Genomic DNA, 12,851 nt, shown 5'->3' with positions numbered 1-12,851 from the left:
CAAATTGTAATATTTTTTCACATTCATTTTGGGTGGAAAATTAAACATTTACAATGGATTAAATGAAAAAAGGCTCCACAAAGTTTGTTACCCAATTTCTCCTGAGTACACTGATACCCCATTTGTGGTGGTATCCTGCTGTATGGGCGCACGGATTGGCATAGAAGGGAAGGAGGCGCCATCCAGATAAGATTTGCTATGTCACATTGTACAGGCTATAATTTTTTTCTTTTTTTTAATGTGGACCTATAGGGGCTTATTTCTTTTGCCACATGAGATGCACTTTTCTGGTATGTAATTTTGGGGCATCTACAGCGAATTGGTGAGATTTTATTAACTCTTTGTTGGTGCAGGAAATTAAAATCATCAATTTTTAGGAAAATTTTTATGTTTTTTTTTGGGGGTCGTTAACGATACCATAAAAATAGTATATTATTTTTATTCTATGGGTCGCCACAATTACAAAAAGACCTCATTTATATAGATTTTTTATTTTTTCCCATTTTTACTGAATAAAAAGTAATTTGGCAAAAATGTTGTTAATTTTAGCATCACCGTCTTTCATATGCATAACTTTTTTATTTTTCGCCTCACAAATCTGTTTAAGGGCTTATTTTTTGCAAGAAGGATTGTTCTTTTTAGTGGTCTTATTTTAGAGTGCATAACATTTTTAAAATCACTTTTTAGAGCATTTTTTTATAAGGTATTAATTGAAAATTATCTTTTTTTGAGCTTTTTTTTGTTTTGTTTTTTACGGGGTTCACTTTGCGGATCTAATAACGATTCTGTTTTATTATGCAGATTGTTACGGACGCAGGGATACCACATATGTGGGGGTTTTGTGTATTTTATTCAATTGTACTGAATAAAAACTAATTTGGAGAAAATCTTGTTCATTTTAGCATCACCATCTTTTCATATGCATAACGTTTTTATTTTTCGGCTGACAAATCTGGTTAAGGGCTTATTTTTTGCGAGAAGAGTTGCTCTTTTGAGTGGGCTTATTTTAGAGTGCATAACATTTTTAAAATCACTTTTTAGAGCATTTTTTATAGGGTATTAATTAAAAATGATCTTTTTTCGGAAAGGTTTTTGCATTTTTTTTTCCTCCGGCGTTTACCGTGCGGGTCCAGTAACGATTCTGTTTTATTATACAGATTGTTACGGATGCGGCAATACCAAATATGCAGGGTTTTTTTGTGTTCTTGTGTTTTTTATACTTTATTAAGTGTTTTTATGGGAAAGTGACATTTTAGGGGCTTATATTTTTATGTATTTATTTTTTATTTATTATAATGTGTAGTGTTCAGTGTTTTTCCTTTTTTTTTTTACTTATACTTACTTGAACTTGAACCAGCGATGCTCCGATCGCGGGTGTTAGCACAGGCTGTCAGCTGTGATAGACATCTGACAGCCGCTGCCTCTTGTGCCACTCCGTTCGTGAGCCGGTGCCAGAAGCAGGACGTTATAGCACGTCCCCATGCGCTTAGCATGTAGACCCGGGGACATACTATAACGTTCTGTTGCGCCTAGGGGTTAAAGGGTGAATGTTTGACCTTATGGAGCCAAACCGGTATGATCAGAATGAAGGTGTGACCTCCAGAAGCTTTATTTCTAAAGAGAGATATAATTACCTTTACATTATTTGACATCCCTTCATCTGTCTGTTTTCAAACATTTTGCTTTTTGCACACGTTTTATTGCATATTTGTGGCAAATCGCAGCAAAAAACGCATTTCAGCAAATGAATGTTACTGTTTGTATCATGTAAAGTTATACAGTTTTCGAATACACTTTTTGAATCAATTCCTCATTGATTTCTAGATCTCTTCTTGCTTTCATTCTGTTTAAAGCTTCTTAGTTTTACTGCCAGTGGACAGAAATCTGACCGTGGTCACACAGGTGCACGGCTCATTATATCACAGAGAGTAATCAGAGCTGTGTGATATAACGAGCTGTGCACCTGTGTGACCATGGTCAGATGTCTGTCCACTAGAAGTAACATAGTCTATAGAATGATATCAAGCAGAGATCTAGAAAACTGTGAGGAATTGATACAGAAAGTATATTGGAAAACGGTATAACTTTTCTTTACACAAACAAAAATATTTATTCATGGGAATACCCCTTTAATTACTTTATTTTTGAGACTTTTCATAGTGCTTGTGTTCATTTGCGACTTTTTTTTGTGCCTAAAACAGTCTTCTTTCAAAGTTCACCATTATCTAGCTTTCTGCAGTTTTCCCTGAGTTATCAAGTGAATCCAGATGTGAAAGTTGCGACTTTTGTTAAAAAGACGCAAATTTTGGCGCAAATTTATGGCTGTCCCTGATAAGGAGTAGAAAGTAGCTTTTAATTGTTTGCGACTATTGAACACATTTGCGACTTTAGTTTTAAATGCCACTTATATCAATAAGGAAAAACCAATAAAATACATGTGACCAGCATAAAGCCAATAAAAGTCCCAAAAAACTGACAGACAAAACCGGACAGCAGAACTCATTGGGGCACATGTATCATAAGATCCGCATTGTACTTGCAGGCACTGGGATGATGAGATGCTCTCTGAAACTAACAGACACGCACTAAATGAGATCTCAATTCAACCTTCTGCCACGGAGGGAAAGGTCGAATTCAAGAGGGCCCTGACCATCAGTTTCCTCTTCAAATTCTTCCTTGAAATTAAGCAGAACATGGACCAACCCGTAAGCTGTATTTACATTTTAATTGTAAATGTTGATTAATACCAATTGCATAATTGAGCAAATTGTAGCAAGATTCACAATGTGGTCCATATGAAGAAGGACCCACACCAGAAACAAATATGGACTACAGCAAACTAGTGTGGTGTGTACAAATATTCTCAGAAATTCAAATTAATTGCAAAAGTAGATACAAATTTATTGAAACACCAATAAAAACATTTAAAATGGCATATTCCTAATGCATGCAAAGACAAGGAATGGTTATGATGCACACTGCTCTCTTCCCATAGTAATGATCAAACACATATATTTCCAATGTAGGTGAAAATAGCCCATCTATACAGATATTACAGCATGCTAGTACCAGTTCAGTGTAGGTGAATGCCCCCCATTAGGAACATTTTAAATGTTTTTATTGGTGTATCAATAGATTTGTATCTACTTTTGCAATTGATTTGAATTTCTGAGGATCATTTGTACACACCACACTAGTTTGCTGTAGTCCATAATACCAATTGCATAACATGAAACAAAACTGCAGTTGCCAAAAAATATTAGTTGGGGAAACAGTTTGTAATATACAGTAGCATTTCCATAACTTACCATATATACTTGTGTATAAGCCGAGGCCCCTAATTTTACCACCAAAACCTGGGAAAACATATTGACTTGAGTATAACCCCAGGGTGGGAAATGCGTTGGTCCCAGCCTCCCAGTATATAGCCAGCAAGCCAGCTAGCCCTCTTTAGTAGCCAGCCAGCCCCCTTTAATAGCCAGCTAGCCAGCCCCCTTTAGTAGCCAGCCCCCTTTAGTAGCCAGCCAGCCCCCTTTAGTATACAGCCAGCCAGCCCCCCTTTAGTAGCCAGTCACCCCCTTTAGTAGCCAGCCAGCCAGCCCACAGTTTGCCCAGCACTAAAAAAAAAATAAACTTACATAGTCACCTTCGGGCGGTCCTGATGCTCCTGTCCCCACAGCTCCTCTTCTGTCTTCTCTCTGCTGTAATAGCCGGCAGAGACGCGGCCATGCGCTCTGCCAGGCGGGCACACTGTGACGTCATTGGCGGCCGCATAAAAGTTCTGGCGGCTGTTACAGCAGACAGAAGACAGTAGAGGAGCCACGGTGATGGGAGGATTGTGGAGAAGACAGAAGAGGAGCAGCGCCGACTATCGAGGGCACCAAAAGGTGAGCATGTAAGTTTTATTTTTTTATTGACTCGTGTATGAGTCGAGGTGAGGTTTTTCAGCACACTTGGCTTATACACCAGTATATACGGTACTAGAACAGTGAGTGTACATGAGGGGAAACACCATTTATGCTTTGTATTTGCGCTTTGTGTGCTAATAGTAATGGATTTTTTTTATACAAATGTATTTTAACAAGACATCCAAACAGTAAAGCTTTGCTGGCATTAATATCACTATTATATAATGGAGTTAAATTAATGTCTTTAAAACCTTTAGACCTTAAGCAGCGGGTACTGAATATCCATTTCAAGTTTCATTTGATTTATAAGACCATGTGACTTCTGCTATTCCTGGAGCCTTCCCATGAATTGTCCTTCCAAAGAAAGACTTCTACTTCATCCTGTCATCCTGATGTATCATGTTGGTTGAAAAACTGCATGAAGAACTGCAGAGTTGGTTCCTCTCCCCCCAAAAAACTAAGAAACCACCCTATTTTGTTTTCTTTCACTGGAAATGTGTGTGTGTGTTTGCAGCTCTGTTAGATTGTGTATTTGTCACTCCTCTAGATGACATCCGCATTCAATGCATCTGAAAATGCTAGTGCCGTCAGAAGTTTCGAAAAACAAGCACCAAAAACATTACAGATTTTCCAGGTAATGTTTGTGTCAATCAGGTTTATTTGAAATACCATTAATGTCGTGTAATCTACATCCATTTCTGTGTATCATACAGGAGGTTAACACCAAGCAGTCGGTGGATGATCCTGTAGGTCGTCCAATAGTGCACCAGTCTGGTGTAAAGCAGGCCACTGGGGAGGCTGTGTATGTGGATGACATGCCACCTATGGATCAAGAACTTTTCATGGCCTTTGTTAGCAGCAAAAAAGCTTATGCAGAGATTGTGTAAGTAAAATATATTTGAAGTTCCACAGACAGATGGCAGCAAGAGTTTTCCCGCAGAGTTTTTAACAGGATCTTCTCAACTATCAACATCACTTGTCGTCTTGCAAAGAGTGACTGCTTTAAGTTTTAGGGCCCGATTCTCCATGTTCTATAGCCAAGGTTATATCATGGTATCCCATTCATGAGAGAACGCATGTTTTGTCTTTTTTTATGTTTTGTCTTATTCTATTGTTGAGTATTCATTTACTTGATTTGTCTACTTATAATGTTTAAGGAATTGATAGTTTCTCTCATTTTGCTTACTTACATGTGTGTATTCAATTTGTGCATTATAAAAAATGTCTGCTACAGAGAGTAATAAGAAAATAGTTGGATAGATCTGCAGCCGGCTACTTGTACTTGGCCATAGGTATTTCTTATGATGATGTTTTATGATCCTTATAACCATCTACAAGTATAAAGATTTGTGTATGGCGGATAACATATGTAAAGGGGTTTTCCTAATTCATTATACTCAATATATACGGTATGTAAGACAGAACTCCTAGAAAACAAACCTTCTCCCCTTATGTAAAATTATCAAGTGGCAATAATATATTTGTACTTTACAACATGAATGGACACACGGTGACACTTAAAATATACATCCTCTTTTCTATTCTTTAGTTATGTGCACTGTAATGATGTGCACTCTATACTTCATATTATCCTTGGTATCACAAGCCTAGGATATATACTTACCAGAATGGGAAGAGTTATTAAGTCCCAAATAAGTCCTGAATATCACAAAAAACAGTACAGTATATCCAGACTGGTGAAAACTGCTGAGCTCTGACAATGATATAGACCAAGATCGATAATATGATGCATGTATCTACCGAGTACTGAGGAGTAACTTTTTCAAAGTCCACAGACATGTATGAACTGTCATCCCTAGCTGAAAGAACAAACTAAGTCTATAGACATGCGCAGTTACTTACCAAATATACAGCTGCTGGAAACACTAAGTCCGGGAACATGCGCACATGACCACTCGATGCTGGAAAATAACTAAGTAAGAGGGGATACAATTGGCCACAACATTGAACCTCCTGTTTTTCTTTCTACTTTATTTTCGTAAATTTTTCACAAGATATAACCTTTACCATAATACATGAATCATAAGTGGATATATATGGGGCAAGTTAGATCTGGTTTGGTAGATGAGCATGTAAGGGCATTGTGAGGCATCATTGGCCCCAATCTCTTGTGTTTAGCACTTTCCCTTATGAGCACTTCTTGTCCAGGTAGCTGCTTGTAGCGTATTTACAGCGTAGCTGTCAGTGATTTTATCCCATGTCACAACCTCCTGCAGTATATAAATGATCTACTAATACTACTGTAGTATGGCGTGGGGGCAGCTGTAGCAATGACCACCACTAAGTCTTATTTTCCAGGAAACAGGGGAATCTGCTTTTCATCTCAACAAGAACATCGTCCTGTCCTCGTTATGTCCATCTCATCCGCAAGAGATTTCTCTTCATAAACTTGTTGTCCAGGCTAGGTTCTATCAGATTAACTCCCTAGTTTCTTCTGATGCCAGCCTGGGGCTTAAGGTTCTTCAGGCAGCTGTGCACTGGGTTGTGCACATGGCGTCATGTTCCACTCCCTTATGGAACTGCTATGGGCTGTCGCCCCCAATGTTTGAACAAGAAATTGAGATTTTTGTACTGTAAAATCTGTTACTACATCTTGTTGCTACTACAGCTTGATTCTACTAAAGCAAACACAGAGTACATTTTAGGTACAACGTATATCTGTCCAAATTTACTGTCTAGTCTAGAAATGACTGGTTGCAATTTTCTCCCCTCACATATATGGCATGTCGTCATTCTAGGTATTTGTGAATGTATAAAACGCTTAGTGTTTGTCTTCAGCTTCGCTAGACAGTCCTTGGAATATAGTCTATTGTATTTCTGAATTGAAATGATTTAATAACATATTGCAATTATTCTTTTAGGTCAATCGATGATTCAGATGCTCTCAAAAGTCCTGGTGTGGTTGACATAATAAGAGCAAAAGATGTCCCTGGGGTGAATGAGGTCTCTGGACAGGGTCCATTGTTCTCTGAGAAGGAGGTAAATAGTATCATAAATACAGTATGTCAAATATTCTGTACTGGTATGCAAATTACAAATTAGGGCATGGAGCTTAAAGGGGTATTCTAATCCTGAGACTTTTATGATTAGAACCACAATATAGATAGATGTGGGACTTACCTGATGCTGTGGCCACTGTGAATTAAGAGATGACTATACAGGCGGTCCCCTACTTAAGGACACCCGACTTACAGACAACCCATAGTTACAGACGGAACCCTCTGCCCCATGTGACCTCTGGTGAAGCTCTCTGGATGCTTTACTATAGTCCCAGTCTGTAATGATCAGCTGTAAAATGTCTGTAATGAAGCTTTATTGATAATTCTTGGTCCAATTAAACCAAAAATTTTGAAACTCCAATTGTCACTGGAGCAAAAGAAAAAAAATTGTCTAGAACTTCCATTATAAAATATACAGTTTCGACTTACATACAAATTCAACTTAAGAACAAACCTCCAGACCCTATCTTGTATGTAACCCGGAGACTGCCTGTACAGGCAGTCCTAGGGTTACTTACATGATAGATTATTTAAGTTTCTTCTAAAGTTGAATTTGTATGCAAGTCAGAACAGATATATTTTATAACTAACTTTTTTTTGACCCTATGACAATTGGATTTTCTACATTTTGTGCTGTCATGAGAACAAGGATTATCAATAACGCTTCATTACAGACACCTTACAGCTGACCATTGCAGTCTGGGACTAAAGTAAAGCATCCAGAGAGCTTCACGAGATGTCACAGTGGCAAGAGAGGTCGGTCTGTAACTAGGGGATGTCTGAAAGTAGGATGTCCTTAAAGGCTCATACACACAGCCATTGGGGGACATATACATGGCTGATGTATACACATCGGATATACATTTGTGTATATAGTGTTTTCAATTGTTTTCAATTGTTCCCTGATCTTTGAGGGTCATTGCATCCATTATTTGCCCTTTTGGGTGTTATGTGGATTCGGAACACAATTCTGTCCTTCCCCTCAGACCCCTATATTGTGCAGTTCATTTTACTCTGTAGCTGCAGCACATCTTGCCGTACTTATTTTTACAATTGATTTTGTGTTGCGTTCTTGGGGGCCCTTTAGCAGGTTTCTCTGTCACTATCATATGACAGTTACCTGCTATGTTTGGTTGTTTGAATGCAGTTGATCTGTATTCTCTCTTTTTAATTGTTTTTATAATTTCTGCCCATTTGATTTTCCTGTTTTTTGTATGAACTTTAATAAAGGATTGTTACTATTGTTTGCTACCTAACACATGTTGTCCTTGCTTCTCTCATGTATTTTTCATGTGTGTAGCGCCATTTTTGATTTCCCTCTAGGGATGGGATTCCATTCTCTTATATTACACGTCGGCTATACGTCCCCATAGGCTGGCAATGGGTGCATCGCACTGTATGGAGCGTTATGGTGCAGCACATGTACTGTTCCCTAGCCGGGAGAAAGATAGGAAATGTCCTATCTTTCCCCGGAATATGGTGCCGTGCCCCATGTTTCTCTTATGAGAGGGGTGGGGGTGAGCGGCGCTCATCCTCTCCTCCTCTCCCTCATGCTGACATGTGCCTGCTGTGCTACAGTGAATTTAGCCTAAGTCAGGGACTGTCTGTACATAGCCACAGATAATATACAGTAAATAGCCATTTAATCGTTATTCTTGATTTTTTGCAATTAATTTGCATTATGGATGTACAAATACAGTATGAGGATTTAAAAAAAAATGGTCTTAATATAAAGTTACAAAGACCTCAGAAGCAAATGGAAGAAAACTCTGTATGACAGCAGATGCAGGGAGATGCGTGCAGTAGGTCTTTTTAGAAGCAGCAGTCAGAAAATTATAATTTCAACATTTTATTTTATTTTTAGATACTTTGGAACACCATACTTTGTAACATTGTTACAAAGGTGGACATTGCATTAACCATTTTGCCATATCAAATATTAGTGTAACTATGTAACCACTGCTTTTATAATCTTTCCCAATCATGTTCAGAATTAATGCAGTATGCTTCTTTAAGGTTATCTGTGTGGGACAAATAATATGTGCAGTAGTAGCGGATACACCTGAACATGCAAGAAGAGCAGTGGCTCTTGTGAAGATCAGCTATAAAGATAAGGAACCACTTATTATCACTGTGGAGGTAATGTATAGTGATTCTGCATGTACTTGGTTTATAACCTGCTGTGTTGTATTAGATATTGTTATCTCTGGGTTAATGCGGAGTTAAAAAGAAACACTGATGTAAAACCACATACTGTACACAGTACACCAAAGCGGCATCATCCCTGTAAGTAAATATAGAATGTGTCAAAACAATACAAAATTTTACATGATTACCTTATTCACAAGCAGTTTTAACCTGGGTGTTTTGTGCCAAATGTTGTAAGGGCACGTCGGGGGGATTCTGACGTGTCCTTACAATGTATGGCACAGATGTATACGTATACAGTGGGATACAGCACCTGGGTACCCCTCCTCCCCCAGAGGGAAGTGCATAACGACAGTAGCCGGCGATGTATGGAGTGTTTCCCCATTTATGTAAATGTCCTAATATGGAAAGGGACATCACCGGGTCCCCCTTCCTGCTGACAGACATATACACTCAGTGAGCTTGGAGGAGAGTAACTGCATCCGCTCCCCTTAGGCTACTATTGTGCATACGTCGCTCTGCGGATGTTGACCGAGCCAACAACTATGCCTCCATCTGGCAATCTATGTCAATGTATACGCTCAGCATATAAGTTGGGAGCTTTCCCGATGTATATGCTGAACATACAAAAAATATGCCTTTGAGACCAAAAGATAAGTGAACAAGGAATGATAAGCTATATGATTAAATTGTCCATTTATAGGATTCCATCGAACACAATTCATTCTTCCAACCTTCCAAACAAATTTTGCATGGGAATGTAGAAGAAGCTTTTAAAAATGCTGACCAGATCCTTGAAGGTAGGTGTCTTAAGCAACATACACACAATAGCATAGACACATTTGGGTTACAGGCAGAATTGAATCATTATATTGTAAAACTTTCAAATATAAGAAAAAAGACGAGCGGCACTCACCAAGCTGTGCAACAGTCCTTTATTTCGGGTGCATGGTACAGGGATGGTGTGGGGCCTGGCTACGGGACATTTCATACTTACTAGCACATTATCAAGCCTTTGACATAATCTGTCTGCATCGGGCACAATATATGCGTAGAAGCCGGAAGACGTCATCAAGGAAACAGTGTACACGTTCTAACGTGCCGAGTGCGTACATTGTAAATGTTAAAATCACAAACAATATGAGAATTAAAAACAACTACAACGGAGTACATACAAGGGACAACCGCAAGTAAGAATAACTATATACTATCCTGCAGAGGAGCATATAAGGTGGTTAACTGTTCTTTTTTTTTCCATAATCTATATGACGGTACCGAAAGTACACCACCGAACATCTACATAGCTAATTATTCATAGAAATACACTATAGTAATTTTTATTGTTTAACCCCAAAATACCTGCAGCATCAAATTAGATAATACATTTACTCTTTTGTCTCAATAAGCTCCGATTCCTATCTCCTCCGAGTGGATCCACTTTTACTTGTTCTATGCCTGCAAACCTCAGCACCTCAGGGTTTCCAATTTTTTACATGTTCGATCAATCTGCAGCCATTCCCCGAACCTATAGATTTGTAATGCTCCCTAAATCTCATGTAAAGTCTGCGTATGGTCTTACGGATATAAAAATACTTGCAAGGACAAAATACAACGTATACCACATAAGTATACCTACATGAGATAATGGAATCAACCCTTTTTGTGATGCCTCCAAACTTAATCAACTTCAATTGACTGTTGTACATACAAAACTTGCATGACTCACATTTGTAATTTCCTTTCGGAATACTTTTTTCCAACCATGTGACTCATGGTGTGGAAAATCTGCTGTGTACCGATGCTTTTTTGACCGTGGGTCACTGTCTGAACGCAACACATGGACGTTCAGTAGTAATATCACAAAGTTGGGGATCTTGCCTTAGAATACCCCAATTTTTACAGATAGCCTGATAAATAATATTCTCACAGGGACTAAACTGAAATAAAAATGCTAATTTCTTGCTGTTGTTCTTACCATCCCTCACATTCCCATGGTTTTTACTTCTTCTACTACTAGATTGTAACAGCTCCTCCTGAGATAAAGATGTAACTCTCTAATAAGCTTCCTGAAGCAATTTTTTGGGGTATCCCCTAGCTACCAACCGATTTGTAAGAACTTCAGCTTGACGGGTAAACTGAGTGTCCTCGCTATTGATCCTTCTAAGCCGTAAATATTGAATATATGGTAATCCATTCTTGGTGTGAGCGGGGTGAAATCTCTCAAAGTGTAGAAGGGAGCTGGTAGCAGTGACTTTTCTGAAAGCAGATGTACACAGCTCCCCTCTTACTTCGCTAACCATCACGTCCAAAAAATCCAATTCTTTCTCTCCCAAAACCACCGTAAAGCACATGTTCATCTGATTAAAGTTATTAAGGTATTCAACAAAATAAAAAAATTGTGTGCGCGTGCCCTCCCACACAATAAAAATATCATTCACATAACGGTAAAACGCCTTCATGTTTGAGACAAAGGGGTTGTCCAGAGAATAGATGTAACGATTCTCAAAACAAGCGAGAAACAAATTGGCAAAGGTACAAGCAACGGGAGTACCCATTGCCGTACAGGACATACCATCTGTCATCAAACATGAAGGCGTTATGGGATATACAAATTCCACATAGTGGGAGCTCTTTTGGGCATTAACTAAAATGTAGTGCATGCATTGTACTCTCAAATCCTGTGGGATGCGGGTATACAGGCTCTCCACATCAATGGAGGCCAACATGTAGCTTTCGCTCCAATGTATGTCCTTGATAAATTTAAGGAAAGAGTTGGTATCCTTAAGGTACAATGGTACCTCTAACAACAATGGAGGGAGAAGCCAGTCAAGATACTGTGACAGGGGTTCAGTAAGAGACCTAATGCCTTCCACAATAGGTCGACCGGGGGGGCTGACATGGATTTGTGAACTTTAGATAAAAAATACCACACAGGATATCTAGGACACTCAGGTAAAAGTTTTACATCTGTACGTTCTGATAGGATACCAACTTCTACACTCCTCCTAAGGAAGGTCCGCAACTGGCCCTGATATTTGAATGTAGGGTTCAAAGTCGGAGACTTAAAACATGAGGAGACGCTGTTGCGTTGAAAAGCGTAAACCAGACTGTCTCCTCATGTTTTAAGATGTGTTTCATGAAAAAAAAAGGTTTGTTTTTGACAAAGAACACCCGTGGGTGCTCTTTTATGTTGTGCTGGATCCAACTCTTTTTGTATGCAAGTTCCAGATGGCTAAGGAAGGATTATTGTCTGTGCACCAGAAGTTTTTTGGTAAAATATTAGATAGTTATTCTTACCTGCAGTTGTCCCTTGTATGTACTTTGTTGTAGTTGTTTTTAATTCTCATATTGTTTGTGATTTTAACATTTACAATGTGCGCCGCTCGGCACGTTAGAACGTGTACACAGTTTCCTTGAAGACGTCTTCCGGCTTCTATGCATATATTGTGCGCGACACAGACAGATGATGTCAATGGTTTAATAATGCGCTAGTAAGCGCAAAACGGCCCGTCGCCACCTTCCCTGTGCCATGCACCCGAAATAAAGGACTCTCACCCAGCTTGGTGAGTGCTGCTCGTCTTTTTTCTTATATTTGAATTTTACAAGGACTGTTTACCGCTAGTGGAGCACCACCGTTTGTGTTGTCAGCTGTTGGTTCTGCGTTTTGGACTGCTCCTGTGTCTGGTTTGGCTGTTAGTGCCTGGGAGCTAGTGGATAGTGCCCTATTTTGTTTCTTATTGTAAAACTTTATTTAGAAATATTTATTAAATTGCCC

The 12,851-nt window shown here is 38.9% G+C and overlaps 1 protein-coding gene across 4 annotated transcripts in view; it reads left to right on the top strand.

Moving 5' to 3' along the window:
* Positions 1–12,851, top strand: part of LOC140075372 (aldehyde oxidase 1-like) — a 152,418-nt gene that overhangs the window by 101,762 nt on the left and 37,805 nt on the right. For all 4 annotated transcript variants that reach the window (XM_072121172.1, XM_072121170.1, XM_072121174.1 and 1 more), the window contains 6 exons: positions 2,543–2,705; positions 4,456–4,542; positions 4,622–4,791; positions 6,791–6,908; positions 8,945–9,067; positions 9,780–9,876. In XM_072121172.1, coding sequence (XP_071977273.1) covers positions 2,543–2,705; positions 4,456–4,542; positions 4,622–4,791; positions 6,791–6,908; positions 8,945–9,067; positions 9,780–9,876 — 758 coding nt within the window. The remainder of the gene's footprint in view (positions 1–2,542; positions 2,706–4,455; positions 4,543–4,621; positions 4,792–6,790; positions 6,909–8,944; positions 9,068–9,779; positions 9,877–12,851) is intronic.

Source organism: Engystomops pustulosus, chromosome 8 (assembly GCF_040894005.1).
Source record: "Engystomops pustulosus chromosome 8, aEngPut4.maternal, whole genome shotgun sequence".
Taxonomy (NCBI): domain Eukaryota; kingdom Metazoa; phylum Chordata; class Amphibia; order Anura; family Leptodactylidae; genus Engystomops; species Engystomops pustulosus.
This window is presented reverse-complemented; position numbering and strand designations above follow the sequence as displayed.